Source organism: Ahaetulla prasina, chromosome 1 (assembly GCF_028640845.1).
Source record: "Ahaetulla prasina isolate Xishuangbanna chromosome 1, ASM2864084v1, whole genome shotgun sequence".
Classification (NCBI taxonomy): domain Eukaryota; kingdom Metazoa; phylum Chordata; class Lepidosauria; order Squamata; family Colubridae; genus Ahaetulla; species Ahaetulla prasina.
The window spans coordinates 259214605-259239610 of NC_080539.1; the positions used below are offsets into that span (position 1 = coordinate 259214605).

General features: G+C 37.8%; 1 protein-coding gene across 1 annotated transcript; it reads left to right on the top strand.

The window, feature by feature from the left end:
- The first annotated feature begins 512 nt into the window (after nucleotides 1–512).
- On the top strand, nucleotides 513–24875 carry MRPL21 (mitochondrial ribosomal protein L21). Its single transcript, XM_058159303.1, has 5 exons — nucleotides 513–615; nucleotides 4259–4422; nucleotides 8331–8383; nucleotides 9653–9756; nucleotides 24579–24875. Exons 1-5 carry the CDS (start codon nucleotides 513–515, stop codon nucleotides 24641–24643), a joined length of 489 nt encoding a protein of 162 aa, XP_058015286.1. The 3' UTR covers nucleotides 24644–24875.
- Nucleotides 24876–25006: the final 131 nt, after the last annotated feature.

Below are 25006 nucleotides of genomic sequence, written 5' to 3' on the forward strand. Positions count from 1 at the left end.
TTGATTTTGCTTGTCAGAAGGTCGCAAAAGGTGATCATATGACCCTGGGATACGGCAACCGTCATAAACATGAGTCAGTTACCAAGCATCTGAATTTTGATCATGTAACCATGGGGATGCTGCAATGGTTGTAAATATGAAAAACTTCATGTCACTTATTTTAGTGCCATTATAACTTCAAATGGTCACTAAATGAACTGTTGTAAGTCGAGGACTACCTTTTTTATTTATTTATTTATTTGCATTTATATCCTGCCCTTCTCCGAAGACTCAGGGCGGCTTACACTATGTCAAGCAATAGTCTTCATCCATTTGTATATTATATACAAAATCAGCTTATTGCCCCCAACAATCTGGGTCCTCATTTTACCTCCCTTATAAAGGATGGAAGACTGAGTCAATCTTGGGCCTGGTGGGACTTGAACTTGCAGTAATTGCAAGCAGCTGCTGTTAATAACAGACTGTCTTAGCAGTCTGAGCCACCAGAGGCGGCTTTTATTAGCTTTTCTACCATGGGGATAGAGAAAGAAATTGAATCAGTTAGTTTCCCATCCTATTTACCAGCTTCTTCCTCAAGCCATAGAGAAAAATCTTCAGCCATCGGCTCCTTGAGCGGCAAACAAATTTCCAAACGCCTTCTTTATGTTGTCCCAAAAACGGATTTATCAATCCTTCCATTCCCCATCATTCAGTCAGAACTGAAGAATTCTTGGATAAGAAGCGAAACATTTTCAAGGAATAAACCAAGAAAATCCAGTTGCCATTTGGAAAAGCACCTTTGGAACAACCATGATCTGGATAACTGAATATCTCCATAGGTGCTCCTTTATGCTGGTTGGGACTTTTTGAATGCCTGATTGCTATGTCCAAGGAAGGCTGGCAATCAGTAGAGCAATCATCACCATCTCCCTGCCTGTTTGCCTGTTTCCCTGTCTGCTTGCCTGCCACAGAATGGTACCACCCTGAGGTAGCTGAACCCTTGGTTAGATGACAACATTTTACAGGACAGCATGCAAAACACACAGGGATTTGAATGAACAGATGTATATTTGTAGCCTGTGATTTGGCAATCGCTCTTTTTTCCCCCCTGCAGTTTTGTATACTATAAAACGGAAGGAGGAATGAAAAGATGTGATAAAGAAATTGAAAACATTTTCAGAAGGTTATTGAAATACTGTTGATCATCCATGGACAAAAACCATAGTTCCATTTACTGTGGTTAGGTGAATTAACCACTGATGGGTGGACTTTCTCAAAGATAAACTATAATTCACAGTTAGCTTTATGCCAGATACCCAAACTTCCCTTTGTGATGCTGCTTTTTAATTGAAAGCTTTTGAAAATGAGTGTATAAGCAACAGATTGGCTGTAGATTGGTATCTGATAAGCATGTCAGTACATGCTCCAAATGACCTCCCCAACTGCTGGAAGTCGTCTCCTAATTGAATTTTAAATATGCTCAATATATTGCTTGTTTTGAACTAGGTTTTCCATCAAGCCTCATTATGCCTGAAGGATGAAGAAAGCCCACTGCAGCTCTTAATAACTTTTCTCACCCTTTCCCCAAGACCCCACCCCACCCTAGACTCTGAAATCCTTTTAAGTGAGGTTTCCAGGTACCTTGAAACTGAAACATTCTACTTGGAAAAGTGTGAGTTGTCCAACACAAAGTAGGGGGCCTTCTACAGCAGGGGTCTCCAACCTTGATCCCTTTAAGACTTGTGGACTTCAACTCCCAGAGTTCTGCTGGCTGAGGGACTATGGGAGTTGGAGTCCACAAATCTTAAAGGGACCAAGGTTGGAGATCCCTGTTCTACTGTATAATCAAGGAGTTGACTGGAGATTGACTTCCCTGCCAGTGCAAAAATCCTATTGCATTTCGGAATTGGTTAGGTCAGGGATCTGCAAACTTGGCTCCTTTAAGACTTGTGGACTTCAACTCCCAGAGTTCCTCAGCCAGCAAAGCAAAGCTGGCTGAGGAACTCTGGGAGTTGAAGTCCACAAGTCTTAAAGGAACCAAGTTTGCAGACCCTTGGGTTAGGTAATTCATTCTTCTCTTTCTGCTTCTCCTATAATCATGTTTTATGATTCATGTTTCTGTATGTGAAGCTTGTTCCTCTTCAATAACATCTTTTGATTCCATTGCAGAGTTAAACAGCTTGAGACCCAAGTGTCAAATATTTCCTTTAAAGTAGCCATCTGGTGCCCTGTAATGTCCAAACTTTCAAAGACTTGTTAATCAGTTTGTTATATAAGTAAAAAAATAATTCTCATGAGAGAGGGTCTTTTTAATTAACTTCAAAAAAATTTTAATTCAAATTCATCTGAATCCTTAATCCATTTACAAAAAAACTTTCTAAAATCAAGACTGTAATAACCCTTTTGCTGTGTATTGCAAAAAAGAAAATTTCTTAAAACCGTATATGTATAATTTTATTTCTTTTTAAATGAATTGAAGAGAAACACCCAGCAAGTGCCAAACTTACAGTTCTGAAGGTTTTTTTTAACTTTAACAAACAATAAGGTGAGGGGGAAGCTCCAAAGTGATTAAAAAGATGGTTTGGTTGAACTTTGAGACCCCCTAAAAGGCTAGATTAATGATTCAGAGCACAATGGAATCACATGACTCCCAACCGTTTGCAAGAGACCAATAAATAGCAATTTTTGCTCACCAAAAACAGCTGTCTGGAGGATGCATAGGTAATCTAAAGATTTCCCATCTAGAGAGAATTTTTGGCAGTCTGGATCCAGTATCCAGCTACCTTTCAGCCATAATATCTCAGTTTGTCATTCCTCACTGGAAGTGACTTCAAAATACAGTTAGTCTTCGACTTACAATTTTGAGCCCAATACTTATGTTGCTGCTTAAATGGACTCCAGAGGATGGTAGAGGACAGGAAGGCCTGGAGGAACGTTGTCCATGGAGTCGTGATGGGTCGGACACAATTTAACAAATAACAACAGCAACAATTTATGTTGCTAAATGAGATGTTTGTTAAGTGAATTTTGCCCCATTTTATGACCTTTCTTGCCACAGTTGTTAACTGAATCACTGCAACTGTTACGTTAGTGACACAGTTGCTAAGTGAATCTGGCTTTCCCATTGATTTTGCTTGTCAGACGGTCGCAAAAGGTGATCATATGATCCTGGGATACGGCAACCGTCATAAACATGAGTCAGTTACCAAGCATCTGAATTTTGATCATGTAACCATGGGGATGCTGCAATGGTCTTAAGTATGAAAAACTTCATAAGTCACTTATTTTAGTGCCATTATAACTTCAAATGGTCACTAAATGAACTGTTGTAAGTCAAGGACTACCTTTTTTATTTATTTATTTATTTGCATTTATATCTCACCCTTCTCCGAAGACTCAGGGCGGCTTACACTATGTCAAGCAATAGTCTTCATCCATTTGTATATTATATACAAAATCAACTTATTGCCCCCAACAATCTGGGTCCTCATTTTACCTACCTTATAAAGGATGGAAGGCTGAGTCAACCTTGGGCCTGGTGGGACTTGAACTTGACAATGCCAACCCAAGAAATGGTGTAGCTTTTGTGAGGAGATGCTCACAAGTCAAGGTGCCTATAGCCCTTCCTGGCTTTAGACTCAGAGCAATGTGCATTTCCCCTTATCTTAAAGTTTGCTTTAGAATCAATTTTTTTAAAGTATAAGAAAAGCAGTACTATAGATACGTAATAGGCGGGTGAAATCTACTTACCTTCCCTACCGGTTTGGAAGTGCACACGCACAGGTGGACCCTTCTGCACATGCAGAAAGGAAGTAATGAAAACCGAATGGGTGGGCAGAGCCTCACGCTGCCATCACTAGCAGTTCTCCGAACCACCTGCTGCCATCGCTACCAGTTCCAGTGAACCGGGCCGAACCGGTAGCATTTCACCCCTGATAATAAGGCTAATCATTCAAGGCAATTATTCTCCCACACTCATCTCAATACATATATTTTGTTTAGAGAGCCATGCTGGCCTATAATTTAAAATGTTCCCAATTAGGAATGGGAAGACCCTGGTTTTACATCTTCAGCCATAAAAGGAACCAATCACTTTCTCTTAGCCTAAACTATCTCAAGTCTTGTGTGGCCGGAGGGGAGGGGTTAGGGTTGGGGGAGGAATCAGATGAGGGAAAAGTCTAGGTACCATCTTGAGCTCCTGAACAAAATGTGGGATATTAATGTAATAAATAAACTTAATTAGTCAATAACTAAGTTTAACTCACTAATTTTCTTCCAGAGATTGTACAGAATGTGAATGAGTTAATTGCCACGGGACAATATGGAAGACTGTTTGCAGTTGTTCACTTTGCCAGCAGACAGTGGAAAATAACCAGTGAAGACTTGATTTTAATTGAAAACCACATACCTGCTGAATGTGGAGACAGAATCAGAATGGAAAAGGTAGGCTTCATGTTAGCAATCATCTTTTCTCCCTGTGTTAATCTGAAAGATTACTTTGCCATAAATGTATCATTAAATCAGAATAGAATAGAATAGAATAGAATAGAATAGAATAGAATAGAATAGAATAGAATAGAATAGAATAGAATAGAATAGAATTTTATTGGCCAAGTGTGATTGGACACACAAGGAATTTGTCTTGGTGCATATGCTCTCAGTGTACATAAAAGAAAAGATACGTTCATCAAGGTACAACATTTACAACACAATTGATGATCAATATATCAATATAAATCATAAGGATTGCCAGCAACAAGTTATAGTCATACAGTCATAAGTGGAAAGAGATTGGTGATGGGAACTATGAAACGATTAATAGTAGTGCAGATTCAGTAAATAGTCTGACAGTGTTGAGGGAATTATTTGTTTAGCAGAGTGATGGCCTTCGGGAAAAAACTGTTCTTGTGTCTAGTTGTTCTGGTGTGCAGTGCTCTATAGCGTCGTTTTGAGGGTAGGAGTTGAAACAGTTTATGTTCAGGATGCGAGGGATCTGCAAATATTTTCACGGCCCTCTTCTTGATTCGTGCAGTATACAGGTCCTCAATGGAAGGCAGGTTGGTAGCAACCATTTTTTCTGCAGTTCTAATTATCCTCTGAAGTCTGTGTTTTTCTTGTTGGGTTGCAGAACCGAACCAGACAGTTATAGAGGTGCAAATGACAGACTCAATAATTCCTCTGTAGAATTGGATCAGCAGCTCCTTGGGCAGTTTGAGCTTACTGAGTTGGCGCAGAAAGAACATTCTTTCATAACATAACACACACGTCTGCCTCCATCTCACCATGTCATTAGCTACTTGTTAGCATCTCCTGCCGGAGTGCATGTCCTGTGACAGGGGAGTAAATACTGTAGTAGACGCAAGGAGACAGAGCTAAAAACATTAAAGAATGACTGCTGGGAGCTATTTGTGAGAACATCAAAATGGTTTTCTGCTGATGGCTAGAGAGAAAAGGATGATCGGGGGACCCTTTTAAGATTCAAATGGCATTCCAAGGAGAAAAAGAATTAAGTGGTAAATGATGAGCTGTGGAAGAAAGGTTGCTGATGGACCTGTGGGTGTTGTTCAAAGGCAAGATAGGAGTGGAGAAGTACTAATAGCCATCTTACCTGTTTCCATTAATCCAGGCTTTTATCTAAGCTTCCACTTCTTTATACTGAAGTTAAATAATACATACAGTGTACCTCAGTTTCTCTAAAGTTAGAATTTCTGTGCCTCTTACTCTACTATTCCAATTTGCTTCTCTTACTTTGTCCTTTTCTTACTAGTGCAAGTTCCTTTAGCTGCTGCCTAAACTCTCAATCAGCCAGTGCAGTGTTGTGTGCCCTTTGGTGTCAGATACTGGCCTATGCTAGCACTTTTAGTGCTACAGATCCCTATTGGCAACAATTAGATCCTCTGTTAAGATCTCTATTAGATCCTTCTTTTTTCATGACTTTCATGCTACCACCAACCCTATTGATGTTTTCAAGGCTTTGGAGCCTCTAACTCTTCCCCCTTTACCAATACATGTAGTCCTCGGGTAGCAACCACGATTGAGACACACAATTTGGACATTAAGTGAAACGGTCACTAAATGAAACCATGATTGCACTTAGGATCGTACTTCACCTTTCCTTTGCTTTACAGACCTGTAGAGGCCTTAAACGTGAGGATTGTTGGTAAAGTCATATTTTTCTCACTGTCATAATTGAACAGTCGTTAAATGACGCAGTTGCTAAAGAGGACCACCTATACTACTTGCCACACAGTTTTCAGCCCCATCCCCATTCATCCCCCACTTTTCCTCATTAAGGTGACTCACAACGTTAGATTCTGTGAGTTTGTCACGTTGCCTCTGTGCCCTTGCCCTGGGTCATCTCAGGGTTGAGACCTCAGTTTTAGCGGCTTTCTCCAGGAATTCCGGAATAAGATTTATTGAAAACATATTACAGCCTTGTGAGGTGTAATTGAACAGCACATTTTGATATATAAAGACATTTTAATATATAAATAATTTCAAATCATGCTATCCAGGTTTCAGCTCTTCCTCTGACCAAGCTGAACACACCCAACACAGAAAAGAGGCTTAACAGCTCTATCATAGTAGACCACAGGTGTCAAACTCACGTTGCCATCACGTGATGTTTTGTGACATTTTTCCCATTTGTGGAGCTAGGGTGGGCGTGGCCTGTGCGTGATGCATCCAGCCTGCAAGCCGCCAGTTGCTGTTGTAGACAAAGTATTGTCTTCAATCTGAGAACTTTCTCAACACTGACACCTTCTAAAAAGTGAACACCTGGCTTCCTTCACACAACTAATTCTGACTTCCTCCATTAAATTTTTGGGGTTGGAGGGCTCTTTGTTAGCTCATGTGGGCATTTTACTTTTTCAATTGATGTCTCCATGTCCCTGTGGCACTATAAAATATACTTACTTTGATTTGGGTTGCCCTCTGTATACTTTGGAAAACCCCTCACATCAACCCCAGCCATTTCTGTAGGAGCTAAAACCTCGTTATTTGCCTAATTCAAACCAAACTAATCACTATCATCTTTTAGTCAGGACTTCCATGCGTAAGATCTTTTTAAAGTGATTTATTCTGCTCCTATCCAGACATGTTTTAATTATACATTGACATATACATCTGCTCTGATTTGTAAACATAATTCTGATGCATACTTCAATGCCCAGACTAATCCATTTAACAATAAAACAGTCTGGATAATTGAAGATTCATATAAAATAATAAAAGATGCCACTGAGATGAACTGTATTGTCTTGTATTCTGTTGAAATATTACAATTTGGAATAATTTAGCAATGGGAAGAACTTTTCCTCTATTCTACCCGTTTAATTTTCATTTTGAAGAGACATCCCTGGATATTTATGCATCATTTAACTCAGTAACATAACAGGTGTGAAATAGAAGGAAATCTTGCAAGAAACTATCATGGGAGCATGAAATTTTGCCGGCTGGTTAGTGAAATGAACAAAAAGTCTGCATTAACAATTTGGCACTCCTCCAGTATCTTGGGATTATAATTCCCAGAATTTGCAGAAAAATGGCTAGGAATTTTGGAACCACCAAGCCCCAGTGCATCTGGAGAACAGAAAATTTTTCTTCTTCCTAGTATTTTTTTGCAAGTTTAGGGTCTGTTTTTTTTTCCAAATCAACCAACTGTTGATCCATTAATTACAAGAGGAAATGAGTAACCAGCTTGTCTCCCAAGCCTGATATAATGGACTGAGAGAGAGAGTGACTGGCCAGGGGTGAAATCTACTTATCTTCCTTACTGGTTCGAAAGTGCATGCATGTGTGCGTCACATGTGCATGCAGACCTGGGCATGCGCAAAACCTTCTGTGCATCCACAGAAGGTAAAAAACACATTACTTCCTGGTTAAAACCAGGAAGTAATGACACCCGGGTCTCCATTGCTACCAGATCGCCAAACTACTAGCCACAATCGCTACTGGATCGTGCGATCTGGTCCGCTCCGGGAGCATTTCACCCCTGGACTGGCCCACCCTGTCAACTTTCATGTCTAAGGCAGGACTAGAACTCACCATCTCCCTGCCTGTTTGCCTGCCTGCTTGCCTGCCACAGAATGGTACCACCCTGAGGTAGCTGAACCCTTGGTTAGATGACAACATTTTACAGGACAGCATGCAAAACACACAGGGATTTGAATGAACAGATGTATATTTGTAGCCTGTTATTTGGCAATCCCTATTTCATCCTGGTCTTTCAACTACCAGAGTGAGAAAACCAAAGTGCAGATTTAAGGGTGCATCTTCCACGATTGCCTTGGTAACGTTCTGACATATTTTGTAATATGATGATTAACATGCATTATTTACTTCCGTCCCAGGTACTGTTGGTGGGGGCTGATAACTTCACACTGCTGGGAAAGCCTCTCCTGGGGTAAGGCATGCTTTGGGGTCATTCAGTCAGAACTGAAGAATTCTTGGATAAGAAGCGAAACATTTTCAAGGAATAAACCAAGAAAATCCAGTTGCCATTTGGAAAAGCACCTTTGGAACAACCATGATCTGGATAACTGAATATCTCCATAGGTGCTCCTTTATGCTGGTTGGGACTTTTTGAATGCCTGATTGCTATGTCCAAGGAAGGCTGGCAATCAGTAGAGCAATCATCACCATCTCCCTGCCTGTTTGCCTGCCTGCTTGCCTGCCACAGAATGGTACCACCCTGAGGTAGCTGAACCCTTGGTTAGATGACAACATTTTACAGGACAGCATGCAAAACACACAGGGATTTGAATGAACAGATGTATATTTGTAGCCTGTGATTTGGCAATCGCTCTTTTTTTCCCCCTGCAGTTTTATATACTATAAAACGGAAGGAGGAATGAAAAGATGTGATAAAGAAATTTAAAACATTTTCAGAAGGTTATTGAAATACTGTTGATCATCCATGGACAAAAACCATAGTTCCATTTACTGTGGTTAGGCGAATTAACCACTGATGGGTGGACTTTCTCAAAGATAAACTATAATTCACAGTTAGCTTTATGCCAGATACCCAAACTTCCCCTTTGTGATGCTGCTTTTTAATTGAAAGCTTTTGAAAATGAGTGTATAAGCAACAGATTGGCTGCAGATTGGTATCTGATAAGCATGTCAGTACATGCTCCAAATGACCTCCCCAACTGCTGGAAGTCGTCTCCTAATTGAATTTTAAATATGCTCAATATATTGCTTGTTTTGAACTAGGTTTTCCATCAAGCCTCATTATGCCTGAAGGATGAAGAAAGCCCACTGCAGCTCTTAGTAACTTTTCTCACCCTTTCCCCAAGACCCCACCCCAACCTAGACTCTGAAATCCTTTTAAGTGAGGTTTCCAGGTACCTTGAAACTGAAACATTCCTTCTTGACCAGCAATTGTCCACTTTGTTTTAATTTCCTGGAGAAATGAGTTACCTTCTAAAATCATAAATGTATATTTCAAAATGTTGTTGTAGTCTACTGTTTTCTGGTATTATTTCTTTGATGTTATCTCTATATATGCTTTGTGTTATTGTTTGTTTTGTAAGCTATCTTGAGAAAGTTCTCTGAGAAAATAAATGCAGTAAATAAATAGCTTCTTTTGCCATTGCTTAATTTTTCAAAGGAAATATCTATTTATTAGGAAGTAAGCAGGTTTTTTTTAATCTCTCGATTTGTTATAAAGAAAGGACCTAGTCCGCGTGGAAGCCACTGTTATAGAGAAGACTGAGTCTTGGCCAAGAGTTAACGTGAAGTTCCGTCGAAGGAAGAGTTATGAGACGAGAAAAAGTAAGATGAAAAACATACATAAATTTTTTTATCTAAACCTGTCTAAGGCAAATAATTGCTGTAATCATTGAAAGAACTGTATATAAAGGGGGGGATGATTTGAGTTTTAAGAACTGCAACACAAATATCTCCCTTTCTTTTTTTGCCATTTTAAAAAGATAAAACATTTTTATTTGGGTCATGTTGTTGTAACAACAATGCAGATATAGCTCGTTGTTGGCCTCTTTCAGCTTTTTTTTTAATTGAGGCTGTAATTCTTTGATTTATTTTGATTTATTGTATTTATTGAGAAAATGTATATCGCTGCCCCATTCATGGGAACCCCAGAAAGCTTACAGAATTGGAATAAATCTTCAGTCCCCTGGCAACAACAATCAGATCACTTAATGGCCTCTATCTTACCTGGGGACCCCAGGCATGCTGGTAAACCCATGTCTTCAAGGCCTTTCAAAAGAGTATTGGGGGGGGTGGGATCTTATCTCTGCAGGGATAATGTTCCACTGGGAGGGAGCTACCACCAAGAAGGCTCTTAATGGAGGGAACTCATAACATATCCTGCCTCCCCACTCTTATGAGTTAGGTAGATGTACCTATGAAAGATGGTCCTTCAGATAACTTCCTAATAGTCTCTTATTCAAAAATTAAGTTTAACCCTACTTAAATATCAGAAATCAGCCAATGTTGCACAGTTGCTGTTAGTTTGTTGGACTTTTAGCATAGTACCCTTTAATTATACCTGATTTAGATTTCACTGAATTTAAAAAATTTTTAAAGCAAGGAAATTCCTTTCCAATAGCTCCAAATTTTGCATGTGATTCTATACATGTTAACAAGATAAAACAATGTATTTTAACAAATACATTTAGCAAAGTATTCTTCCAAAGTGATGGTTTATTTCTCAGTGCCAGAAACAAGCAGCCTTTAAGATGTATATTCTGTGATCAGTCATGGAATTATTTAGCTCTTTATGGCAAGTTATAAAGTAACTCATTTGTAAAGCCATGTCCTGAATTGAATTTTTCCTCTCTTTTTTCCCCCCAGTTGTCATTCAGCATAAACTGTTCTCCGGATAAATTCCATTGAAATTGCTCCTGTTCTGTCATGATGGATTGGTTTGTAACATCTTGGGAACAGTAAGAAAATAGAAAATGTTCATGTTGCATTTGGTTATTCTCAGTAAACATTTTTTTTAAAAAATATTATTATAATCATTATTGTTGCCATCACCAAATATCTTCATTGCTCATGTACTTTTTATTTTTAAATTAAAATATTATAAACAAAATAAAATTAAAAAACTAAAATCAAGGCAATATAAAGGTGTAATCAGTATTATATACCATTTAATAAAAACATAATGTTATAAAATGATCAATATATTAGTACAATTAAGATCATCCAATTAAAATGCTTGTGTTTTAAGGTTTCAAACTGATAAGAAAATACTAGCACCAAATTTCCAAAGAGCATTTTTAATAACTGTGGTTCCATAGCCAGAAAGATTCTCTCTTATTTTGCACTGAGGCTATGTTTGCACATAAACTAATGGGTCTCTGACTATTTGTCATGAACAATTCACTGTGGGACAACTCACTGTGGGACTTCAACACTGTATTAATCATTAATATTGGTGACCACGTTTTCGTTGAAATTATAGTATTATAGTAATTCTAGATTGACTTTATTATTATTGGCCACTGTTCCATTGAAATTAATTTAACTTTTGTATTTGTTGAATTGTCCTGTGACAAGTTCACCGTGGTGAGTTGGCCGTGGCAAGTTGGCCACTGTGAGTTGTGGCAAGTTGTCCTATTCCATAAACTGGGACATATTCTGACCATGGTTTAGAGCAGGGGTCTCCAACCTTGGCAACTTTTTTTTTTTTTTGCATTTATATCCCGCCCTTCTCCGAAGACTCAGGGCGGCTTACACTATGTCAAGCAATAGTCTTCATCCATTTGTATACTATATACAAAGTCAACTTATTGCCCCCCAACAATCTGGGCCCTCATTTTACCTACCTTATAAAGGATGGAAGGCTGAGTCAACCTTGGGCCTGGTGGGACTTGAACCTGCAATATTGCAAGCAGTTGCTGTTAATAATAGGCTGCATTAGCCTGTTGCGCCACCAGAGGCCCTTTAAGACTTGTGGATTTCAACTCCCAGCTGAAGCTGGGTGAGGAACTCTGGGAGTTGAAGTCCACAAGTCTTAAAGTTGCCAAGGTTGGAGACCCCTGGTTTAGAGGAGGAGGAAAGTACTCATGAACAATTGCTGGTTTGTTTTTTTCCATTTCTTGTATCAATGCTCAGAAGAAATAAGCAGAGTATAACAAACCCCAAATAAGGTAAGATTATGGATTTGGATACAACTGTGTGATGGTTAATACATGCCAGGATTCACAAACTGATTTAAAACTATGATTTTAAATTGATGTTTTTGCCAAACATCATGAATTGTTTTTGGAACAGGTTTGTATGTCACTCAAACAAAAAATAAGTAAACTACAGGATGGCTCGCCATTACAGTACAAGTGAATAGTGTTTTGATATACTTGGAGACAAGCTTCTCACAGAATCTGATAAAGATTCTGGCAGTATTACCTATCAGCAAATTGGAGCTGAGCTCCATTAAAAAGCAAATGGTGAGCAATGTTTATAATACTTCATTATTCATTTATCATAGCATCTATTGTTATAAGCCAATGGTGAAATCTGAACCGGTTTACTACTGGTTCGCTGGCTGCACAAGCACGCCATGCACCAAACGTGAGCTGTGTGTGCGCATGTGCAGTGGGCACCAAACTTTTTTTTTAACCTTTTAAAGCTTTTTTAAATACAAGTTCTGGAGAACCGATAGTAAAAAAATGCTAAAAAATTTTTTAAAGTTCCGACGATCGCGCATCACTCAGTTGATCATCGGAACTTTTTTTTTTTTTTTTACATTTTTTACTACCGGTTCAGCAAACCAGTATCATTTTTTAATATTGGTTCAGACAAACCGGATTGAACAGGTAGCATTTCATCCCTGTTATAAGCCCCTTTGCAATTCAAATATATATTAATTTCGGATTTAGATATGCTCTCCTATTTTCTCCTTAAACTGACTCTACAGGTAGTCTTTGATTCACAAGCACAATTGGGGCGGGGATTTCAATCATAAAGCCCACCAGTTATAAGTCAAGGCATCCACATGACTGGACCTGATTTTACAACCAGTTTTACAGTGATTGCTGAGTGAATCGTATGAACCTACTGTATTTTCCCAAAGGGGCATTTTTTGCTGGAAACTGGCAAAAAAAATTACAAATTTTGATCACATGACTGCATAAATGCTTCAACCAGCTGTAAATGTGAACTAGTTGCTAAGCGCCTAAAATGCAGTCATGCACTACAAAATTTTTGGCTGCCAGAGTGCTTTCGCAATATTCAGAAGTGTCGTTTTCATATTTAATAATGTCATTCTACCAGCTTTTACAGCATTTATTAGAACTGGTTTGTTCCCATTAAACTGCACTAATGTATCCATAAGTGTATCTGGAACGATTTAAATGTTGTGGTGCCAATATCTCTGGGAACTGATGAAATTTACACAGAAAAACTGAGCAACAGCTAAGTATATCTGTATTTGTTTTATTTTTTTTTCAGTGATATCGATAGTGATGCTGTCATTAGGGAGAGAATAGATTATGAAAATTGTGTTGGTAAAGCTTGTTAGTTTTTCACTTAAACAAGTCTCATGGATTTTTTAATGAACCAGCCTGTGTCCATGGCTTTTTTTCTTTTAAAATATTTATATTCATTGATTTTATATAATTAATAAAGCAATTCATACCTGTTGCTCAAAGACTATAGCATGAGAAGATGGTTTATCAATGGGCCATCGCTAATTTAAATTATAGTCAAAATTTTCATATTCTCTTACTATGCAGGCTTCTCATTAAAGCTGGTTTGCACATGTTGCAATCAAAGGTACAGAAACAGCTGTCACTGGCACCTTTTAGATGTTAACATTGCTGCAACAGATGCTATAGAAATTGAATGAATGAATGAATACATAGATAGATAAATAGGTAAATAACTAAATAAAACTTCCTGAGAGACATATAAAGAGTTATACATATGCAAAGAGAATCATAGCCCCAGAACTCTGAAAAATATCTGTGTGAATCTGTTTCAGTCCTAGAGTAACTGAACAAAAGTAGAATTGGATCAGCAGCTCCTTGGGCAGTTTGAGCTTACTGAGTTGGCACAGAAAGAACATTCTTTCATAACATAACACACACGTCTGCCTCCATCTCACCATGTCATTAGCTACTTGTTAGCATCTCCTGCCGGAGTGCATGTCCTGTGACAGGGGAGTAAATACTGTAGTAGACGCAAGGAGACAGAGCTAAAAACATTAAAGAATGACTGCTGGGAGCTATTTGTGAGAACATCAAAATGGTTTTCTGCTGATGGCTAGAGAGAAAAGGATGATCGGGGGACCCTTTTAAGATTCAAATGGCATTCCAAGGAGAAAAAGAATTAAGTGGTAAATGATGAGCTGTGGAAGAAAGGTTGCTGATGGACCTGTGGGTGTTGTTCAAAGGCAAGATAGGAGTGGAGAAGTACTAATAGCCATCTTACCTGTTTCCATTAATCCAGGCTTTTATCTAAGCTTCCACTTCTTTATACTGAAGTTAAATAATACATACAGTGTACCTCAGTTTCTCTAAAGTTAGAATTTCTGTGCCTCTTACTCTACTATTCCAATTTGCTTCTCTTACTTTGTCCTTTTCTTACTAGTGCAAGTTCCTTTAGCTGCTGCCTAAACTCTCAATCAGCCAGTGCAGTGTTGTGTGCCCTTTGGTGTCAGATACTGGCCTATACTAGCACTTTTAGTGCTACAGATCCCTATTGGCAACAATTAGATCCTCTGTTAAGATCTCTATTATATCCTTCTTTTTTCATGACTTTCATGCTACCACCAACCCTATTGATGTTTTCAAGGCTTTGGAGCCTCTAACTCTTCCCCCTTTACCAATACATGTAGTCCTCGGGTAGCAACCACGATTGAGACACACAATTTGGACATTAAGTGAAACAGTCACTAAATGAAACCATGATTGTACTTATGATCGTACTTCACCTTTCCTTTGCTTTACAGACCTGTAGAGGCCTTAAACGTGAGGATTGTTGGTAAAGTCATATTTTTCTCACTGTCATAATTGAACAGTCGTTAAATGACGCAGTTGCTAAAGAGGACCACCTATACTACTTGCCACACAGTTTTCAGCCCCATCCACTTTTCCTCATTAAGGTGACTCACAACGTTAGATTCTGTGAGTTTGTCACGTTGCCTCTGTGCCCTTGCCCTGGGTCATCACAGGGTTGAGACCTCAGTTTTAGCGGCTTTCTCCAGGAATTCCAGAATAAGATTTATTGAAAACATATTACAGCCTTGTAAGGTGTAATTGAACAGCACATTTTGATATATAAAGACATTTTAATATATAAATAATTTCAAATCATGCTATCCAGGTTTCAGCTCTTCCTCTGACCAAGCTGAACACACCCAACACAGAAAAGAGGCTTAACAGCTCTATCATAGTAGACCACAGGTGTCAAACTCACGTTGCCATCACGTGGTGTTTTGTGACATTTTTCCCGTTTGTGGAGCTAGGGTGGGCGTGGCCTGTGCGTGATGCATCCAGCCTGCAAGCCGCCAGTTGCTGTTGTAGACAAAGTATTGTCTTCAATCTGAGAACTTTCTCAACACTGACACCTTCTAAAAAGTGAACACCTGGCTTCCTTCACACAACTAATTCTGACTTCCTCCATTAAATTTTTGGGGTTGGAGGGCTCTTTGTTAGCTCATGTGGGCATTTTACTTTTTCAATTGATGTCTCCATGTCCTGTGGCACTATAAAATATACTTACTTTGATTTGGGTTGCCCTCTGTATACTTTGGAAAGCTCTGAAATGAGTATTACAGTGTGGCAAACACTGCTTTGACAAACATTTGGGGCTTGACACCACAATGATAAATATGCTCTATTCATACTTTTGTTCCAACAACAGTTTTGGGGGATGGCTTGGTTTATCTTTAATTTATTTTCTAGAATATCATGGGTCCATTCTAACTGCAAACAAAAATACATTTTAATATATAAAATAATTTCAAATCATGCTATCCAGGTTTCAGCTCTTCCTCTGACCAAGCTGAACACACCCAACACAGAAAAGAGGCTTAACAGCTCTATCATAGTAGACCACAGGTGTCAAGCTCACGTTGCCATCACGTGATGTTTTGTGACATTTTTCCATTCGCGGAGCTGGGGTGGGCGTGGCCTGTGTGTGATGCATCCAGCCTGCAAGCCACCAGTTGCTGTTGTAGACAAAGTATTGTCTTCAATCTGAGAACTTTCTCAACACTGACACCTTCTAAAAAGTGAACACCTGGCTTCCTTCACACAACTAATTCTGACTTCCTCCATTAAATTTTTGGGGTTGGAGGGCTCTTTGTTAGCTCATGTGGGCATTTCACTTTTTCAATTGATGTCTCCATGTCCCTGTGGCACTATAAAATATACTTACTTTGATTTGGGTTGAATCTGTTGCCCTCTGTATACTTTGGAAAACCCCTCACATCAACCCCAGCCATTTCTGTAGGAGCTAAAACCTCGTTATTTGCCTAATTCAAACCAAACTAATCACTATCATCTTTTAGTCAGGACTTCCATGCGTAAGATCTTTTTAAAGTGATTTATTCTGCTCCTATCCAGACATGTTTTAATTATACATTGACATATACATCTGCTCTGATTTGTAAACATAATTCTGATGCATACTTCAATGCCCAGACTAATCCATTTAACAATAAAACAGTCTGGATAATTGAAGATTCATATAAAATAATAAAAGATGCCACTGAGATGAACTGTATTGTCTTGTATTCTGTTGAAATATTACAATTTGGAATAATTTAGTTATAGTTGGAATCAAGGTTCGTAAAAGGTAAGTAAGTAAAAGGTTTCCTCAGATTGTTCTTCTTTACATTAATCCTTATTTCATCTGGATTTAAATGGAAAGGCCAATTAGAAAGTTAATCTTGCTTTCTGGTTCTAGACACAAAGATGGGCAGCTGCAGAGTGGAACTATTTGACCCATATATCTCTGCTGCTTCTTGTGTTTTTCCCCACTAGTGTGTATTTGGGAAACGAATCAGATATAATTTAACCACAGGACACAATCATGACTTCTTGTAACTTATCTTTACCTATGGCCCTTTGTAGAAATTCAATTTCTGGATTTTTCTGTGTTGTTTACAATTTAACAGAAAAAACTGAGCAGGAAAAATTGACTAGCACAAAGGTTATTGCAATAATATCTTAAAAGTGGAGGATTATTAAACCCTAAGTTGGACAAAATTTCATATGTTGTCTGGGTTACATTCAGCGGCTGAGTCCTTTCGTCGTAATTAATTCTTAGTTTCTCATGCATAGGTGTCCATAAGAACCCACAATGTGAGAAATGATATAATTCACACCATTTCTTCAATGATATTATGATGCAGGGACATCCCTTCCCCTCTTTTCTATGGATGTCATTGTATCGTGTGAACGCGGCTGGTTTTTTATTAAGATTTCTGAGTACACAGTGTCTGTTCTGTTATTTGGAAGTCCACTTGTTCCTTCTCGGCAACAAAACTTTATAACCTTTGGAATTTGTATTAGAGCAGGGGTGTTAAACTCAAAGTCCACAGTCTGGATCCGGCCTGTGGGGTGTTTAGTCTGTCTCTGAGGCCGACCTGGATACAGTGAAGGACTGGCCCACCCTGTCAACTTTCATGTCTAAGGCAGGACTAGAACTCACCATCTCCTGATTTTTAGTCTTGTGCCTTAACCGCTAGATCATGATATTAAAAGAACCATTGAAAGCAAAATCTATTATGGACTGATACACACACATCATTTCAGTTTTGTGGGCAGGAAACAAAAAAAAGGAATCTTCATTTTAGAATTTTGCTTTAAAAAGCTCATTAAAAATGTGGTGTCCGTTGATTTAGTATACTGAACACAATCTAATTCATCTTGTTTCCTTGTTCTGAAACATTCCTTCTTGACCAGCAATTGTCCACTTTGTTTTAATTTCCTGGAGAAATGAGTTACCTTCTAAAATCATAAATGTATATTTCAAAATGTGTGGTTGTCTCTACAGCACTGAAAGAAGTCATGTCATGCATGAAAACAGTGAAGCTTGCTATCACTCATTGTCTGCTCTTGGATGTCCCAGAGATGTGGGGGGAAAACACATTTTTTGTCCTAAACGGTATTTATTTGGCAATCCCCTATTTCATCCTGGTCTTTCAACTACCAGAGTGAGAAAACCAAAGTGCAGATTTAAGGGTGCATCTTCCACGATTGCCTTGGTAACGTTCTGACATATTTTGTAATATGATGATTAACATGCATTATTTACTTCCGTCCCAGGTACTGTTGGTGGGGGCTGATAACTTCACACTGCTGGGAAAGCCTCTCCTGGGGTAAGGCATGCTTTGGGGTCATTCAGTCATGCTGAATCTTTTCAGAGTCATGTGCACTGGGCTGAAAAGGAGTTCGAAAGGCTTTAGAAAGGATTTTACCAAGCACTCAAAAGCAGCTGAGGAAGGATGTGTGCAGAAAAGAAGGGAATTGCCGTAGTAACTTCATTGTATTTAGACCATCCTTAAAAAAAGCAAGTTGAAATAGTAGAGAGTTGCAGTTAGAACCAAGAGGGAGAGAAAAGAAGGGAATTGCCGTAGTAACTTCATTGTATTTAGACCATCCTTAAAAAAAGCAAGTTGAAATAGTAGAGAGTTGCAGTTAGAACCAAGAGGGAGAGAAAAGAAGGAACTTAAGTATTCAAGGATCTGGGGGCTTCTTATCAAAACAAACGGTCTGTAAAAGGTTACGAATTCTCCTCACCAGGGAGAATCAAATCCCATGTTCCTTATTTTTCTGTTCCTTTCAAAATCTGATGTAAAACACTGAATTAAAAGAACCATTGAAAGCAAAATCTATTATGGACTGATACACACACATCATTTCAGTTTTGTGGGCAGGAAACAAAAAAAAGGAATCTTCATTTTAGAATTTTGCTTTAAAAAGCTCATTAAAAATGTGGTGTCCGTTGATTTAGTATACTGAACACAATCTAATTCATCTTGTTTCCTTGTTCTGAAACATTCCTTCTTGACCAGCAATTGTCCACTTTGTTTTAATTTCCTGGAGAAATGAGTTACCTTCTAAAATCATAAATGTATATTTCAAAATGTGTGGTTGTCTCTACAGCACTGAAAGAAGTCATGTCATGCATGAAAACAGTGAAGGACTGGCCCACCCTGTCAACTTTCATGTCTAAGGCAGGACTAGAACTCACCATCTCCTGATTTTTAGTCTTGTGCCTTAACCGCTAGATCATGATATTCATGGTCCCATCAGGAAGCTCTCCGTACTATTTCCTTCAGATTGATTCTGAGCTGTCAGAACCCCAGGAACAAACAGGTGTCCAGCAGGGTGATTTCCTTCTTTCTTTTCAAAATGTGTGGTTGTCTCTACAGCACTGAAAGAAGTCATGTCATGCATGAAAACGGTGAAGCTTGCTATCACTCATTGTCTGCTGTTGGATGTCCCAGAGATGTGGGGGGAAAACACATTTTTTGTCCTAAACGGTATTTATTTGGCAATCCCCTATTTCATCCTGGTCTTTCAACTACCAGAGTGAGAAAACCAAAGTGCAGATTTAAGGGTGCATCTTCCACGATTGCCTTGGTAACGTTCTGACATATTTTGTAATATGATGATTAACATGCATTATTTACTTCCGTCCCAGGTACTGTTGGTGGGGGCTGATAACTTCACACTGCTGGGAAAGCCTCTCCTGGGGTAAGGCATGCTTTGGGGTCATTCAGTCATGCTGAATCTTTTCAGAGTCATGTGCACTGGGCTGAAAAGGAGTTCGAAAGGCTTTAGAAAGGATTTTACCAAGCACTCAAAAGCAGCTGAGGAAGGATGTGTGCAGAAAAGAAGGAACTTAAGTATTCAAGGATCTGGGGCTTCTTATCAAAACAAACGGTCTGTAAAAGGTTACGAATTCTCCTCACCAGGGAGAATCAAATCCCATGTTCCTTATTTTTCTGTTCCTTTCAAAATCTGATGTAAAACACTGAATTAAAAGAACCATTGAAAGCAAAATCTATTATGGACTAATAAAAACATAATGTTATAAAATGATCAAATATATTAGTACAATTAAGATCATCCAATTAAAATGCTTGTGTTTTAAGGTTTCAAACTGATAAGAAAATACTAGCACCAAATTTCCAAAGAGCATTTTTAATAACTGTGGTTCCATAGCCAGAAAGATTCTCTCTTATTTTGCACTGAGGCTATGTTTGCACATAAACTAATGGGTCTCTGACTATTTGTCATGAACAATTCACTGTGGGACTTCAACACTGTATTAATCATTAATATTGGTGACCACGTTTCGTTGAAATTATAGTATTATAGTAATTCTAGATTGACTTTATTATTATTGGCCACTGTGAGTTGTGGCAAGTTGTCCTATTCCATAAACTGGGACATATTCTGACCATGGTTTAGAGCAGGGGTCTCCAACCTTGGCAACTTTTTTTTTTGCATTTATATCCGCCTTTCTCCGAAGACTCAGGGCGGCTTACACTATGTCAAGCAATAGTCTTCATCCATTTGTATACTATATACAAAGTCAACTTATTGACCCCAATAATCTGGGCCCTCATTTTACCGATCTCAGAAGGATGGAAGGCTGAGTCAACCATGAACCGGTTCAGGATCGAACTCGTGGCTGTGGGCAGAATTATCCTGCAATACTGCATTCTAACCACTGCGCCACTATAGCCCTTTCTCTTTTCATCTGCTGCTACTGAGATGAAGGGTGCTGTAACACCATAACTGTGGAGGGTAGCAGATTGAATGGGTTAGGTTGGGTACAGGGGTGAAATGCTCCCAGTTCGGACCGGATCTCCCGATCTGATAGCGATGGCGGCAGGTGGTTCGGAGAACTGTTAGTAAAAAACACTGCCCCAGCTGAGCCGTGCAATCGTCGGAAGGTTTTTTTTTTACTTTTAAAAGCATTTTTCTTCGGCTGAAAAAATGCCTTTAAAAGTAAAAAAAAAAGCTAACGAAAGTTGTTAAAAAGCTTTTAAAAGGCTCCTGTGGCGATCCCAGCTGAGTTGCCTGATCGCCACAGCCTTTAAAAGCATTTTTACAACCTCTTCAGCCGAAAGAGCTTGTAGAAAACATGCTTTTAAAAGGTTCTGGCAATGAGGCAACTCAGCTGGGATTGCCAGAGGAACCTTTAAAACTTTTTTTTCTCTGGCAATCCCAGCTGAGTTGACTGATCACCACAGGCTTTTAAAAGCATTTTTAACTCTTGGCCAAGAGGTTGTAAAAAATGCTTTAAAAGCTCATTAAAATGTGGTGTCCGTTGATTTAGTATACTGAACACAATCTAATTCATCTTGTTTCCTTGTTCTGAAACATTCCTTCTTGACCAGCAATTGTCCACTTTGTTTTAATTTCCTGGAGAAATGAGTTACCTTCTAAAATCATAAATGTATATTTCAAAATGTTGTTGTAACAACAATGCAGATATAGCTCTTGTTGGCCTCTTTCAGGTTTTTTTTAATCTCTCGATTTGTTATAAAGAAAGGACCTAGCCCGCGTGGAAGCCACTGTTATAGAGAAGACTGAGTCTTGGCCAAGAGTTAACGTGAAGTCCCGTCGAAGGAAGAGTTATGAGACGAGAAAAAGTAAGATGAAAAACATACATAAATTTTTTTATCTAAACCTGTCTAAGGCAAATAATTGCTGTAATCATTGAAAGAACTGTATATAAAGGGGGGGATGATTTGAGTTTTAAGAACTGCAACACAAATATCTCCCTTTCTTTTTTTGCCATTTTAAAAAGATAAAACAATGTATTTTAACAAATACATTTAGCAAAGTATTCTTCCAAAGTGATGGTTTATTTCTCAGTGCCAGAAACAAGCAGCCTTTAACATGTATATCCTGTGATCAGTCATGGAATTATTTAGCTCTTTATGGCAAGTTATAAAGTAATTCATTTGTAAAGCCATGTCCTGAATTGAATTTTTCCTCTTTTTCCCCAGTTGTCATTCAGCATAAACTGTTCTCCGGATAAATTCCATTGAAATTGCTCCTGTTCTGTCATGATGGATTGGTTTGTAACATCTTGGGAACATTAAGAAAATAGAAAATGTTCATGTTGCATTTGGTTATTCTCAGTAAACATTTTTTTAAAAAAATATTATTATAATCATTATTGTTGCCATCACCAAATATCTTCATTGCTCATGTACTTTTTATTTTTAAATTAAAATATTATAAACAAAATAAAATTAAAAACTAAAACTAATTAGGATGAACCAAAATATTATTATAATCATTATTGTTGCCATCACCAAATATCTTCATTGCTCATGTACTTTTTATTTTTAAATTAAAATATTATAAACAAAATAAAATTAAAAAACTAAAATCAAGGCAATATATAGGTGTAATCAGTATTATATACCATTTAATAAAAACATAATGAATCTGTTATAAAAATGATCAAATATATTAGTACAATTAAGATCATCCAATTAAAATGCTTGTGTTTTAAGGTTTCAAACTGATAAGAAAATACTAGCACCAAATTTCCAAAGAGCATTTTTAATAACTGTGGTTCCATAGCCAGAAAGATTCTCTCTTATTTTGCACTGAGGCTATGTTTGCACATAAACTAATGGGTCTCTGACTATTTGTCATGAACAATTCACTGTGGGACAACTCACTGTGGGACTTCAACACTGTATTAATCATTAATATTGGTGACCACGTTTTCGTTGAAATTATAGTATTATAGTAATTCTAGATTGACTTTATTATTATTGGCCACTGTTCCATTGAAATTAATTTAACTTTTGTATTTGTTGAATTGTCCTGTGACAAGTTCACCGTGGTGAGTTGGCCGTGGCAAGTTGGCCACTGTGAGTTGTGGCAAGTTGTCCTATTCCATAAACTGGGACATATTCTGACCATGGTTTAGAGCAGGGGTCTCCAACCTTGGCAACTTTTTTTACATTTTTACTACGGTTCAGCAAACCAGTATCATTTTTAATAACTGTGGTTCCATAGCCAGAAAGATTCTCTCTTATTTTGCACTGAGGCTATGTTTGCACATAAACTAATGGGTCTCTGACTATTTGTCATGACCAATTCACTGTGGGACAACTCACTGTGGGACAACTCACTGTGGGACAACTCACTGTGGGACCATTCAACACTGTATTAATCATTAATATTGGTGACCACGTTTCGTTGAAATTATAGTATTATAGTAATTCTAGATTGACTTTATTATTATTGGCCACTGTGAGTTGTGGCAAGTTGTCCTATTCCATAAACTGGGACATATTCTGACCATGGTTTAGAGCAGGGGTCTCCAACCTTGGCAACTTTTTTTTTTGCATTTATATCCGCCTTTCTCCGAAGACTCAGGGCGGCTTACACTATGTCAAGCAATAGTCTTTATCCATTTGTATACTATATACATAGTCAACTTTTTGCCCCCAACAATCTGGGTCCTCATTTTACCTACCTTATAAAGGATGGAAGACTGAGTCAACCTTGGGCCTGGTGGGACTTGAACCTGCAATATTGCAAGCAGTTGCTGTTAGTTTGTTGGACTTTTAGCATAGTACCCTTTAATTATACCTGATTTAGATTTCACTGAATTTAAAAATTTTAAAGCAAGGAAATTCCTTTCCAATAGCTCCAAATTTTGCATGTGATTCTATACATGTTAACAAGATAAAACATTTTATTTGGGGTCATGTTGTTGTAACAACAATGCAGATATAGCTCTTTGTTGGCCTCTTTCAGCTTTTTTTTAATTGAGGCTGTAATTCTTTGATTTATTTTGATTTATTTTGATTTATTTTGATTTATTTTGATTTATTTTGATTTATTTTGATTTATTTTGATTTATTGTATTTATTGAGAAAATGTATATCGCTGCCCTATTCATGGGAACCCCAGAAAGCTTACAGAATTGGAATAAATCTTCAATCCCCTGGCAACAACAATCAGATCACTTAATGGCCTCTATCTCACCTGGGGACCCCAGGCATGCTGGTAAACCCATGTCTTCAAGGCCTTTCAAAAGAGTATCAAGGGGGGGGGAATCTTATCTCTGCAGGGATAATGTTCCACTGGGAGGGAGCTACCACCAAGAAGGCTCTTAATGGAGGGAACTCATAACATATCCTGCCTCCCCACTCTTATGAGTTAGGTAGATGTACCTATGAAAGATGGTCCTTCAGATAACTTCCTAATAGTCTCTTATTCAAAAATTAAGTTTAACCCTACTTAAATATCAGAAATCAGCCAATGTTGCACAGTTGCTGTTAGTTTGTTGGACTTTTAGCATAGTATCCTTTAATTATACCTGATTTAGATTTCACTGAATTTAAAAAAATTTTAAAGCAAGGAAATTCCTTTCCAATAGCTCCAAATTTTGCATGTGATTCTATACATGTTAACAAGATAAAACAATGTATTTTAACAAATACATTTAGCAAAGTATTCTTCCAAAGTGATGGTTTATTTCTCAGTGCCAGAAACAAGCAGCCTTTAAGATGTATATCCTGTGATCAGTCATGGAATTATTTAGCTCTTTATGGCAAGTTATAAAGTAATTCATTTGTAAAGCCATGTCCTGAATTGAATTTTTCCTCTCTTTTTTCCCCCCAGTTGTCATTCAGCCGCAAACTGTTCTCCGGATAAATTCCATTGAAATTGCTCCTGTTCTGTCATGATGGATTGGTTTGTAACATCTTGGGAACATTAAGAAAATAGAAAATGTTCATGTTGCATTTGGTTATTCTCAGTAAACATTTTTTTTAAAAAATATTATTATAATCATTATTGTTGCCATCACCAAATATCTTCATTGCTCATGTACTTTTTATTTTTAAATTAAAATATTATAAACAAAATAAAATTAAAAAACTAAAATCAAGGCAATATATAGGTGTAATCAGTATTATATACCATTTAATAAAAACATAATGTTATAAAAATGATCAAATATATTAGTACAATTAAGATCATCCAATTAAAATGCTTGTGTTTTAAGGTTTCAAACTGATAAGAAAATACTAGCACCAAATTTCCAAAGA

Coding starts and splice junctions, on each gene's coding strand:
- MRPL21 (XM_058159303.1), top strand. CDS start 513: ATGGGGATAGAGAAAGAAATTGAATCAGTTAGTTTCCCATCCTATTTA. Junction 4,423..8,330: donor ACAGAATCAGAATGGAAAAG/GTAGGCTTCATG, acceptor CTTCCGTCCCAG/GTACTGTTGGTGGGGGCTGA. Junction 8,384..9,652: donor CTGGGAAAGCCTCTCCTGGG/GTAAGGCATGCT, acceptor TTTGTTATAAAG/AAAGGACCTAGTCCGCGTGG.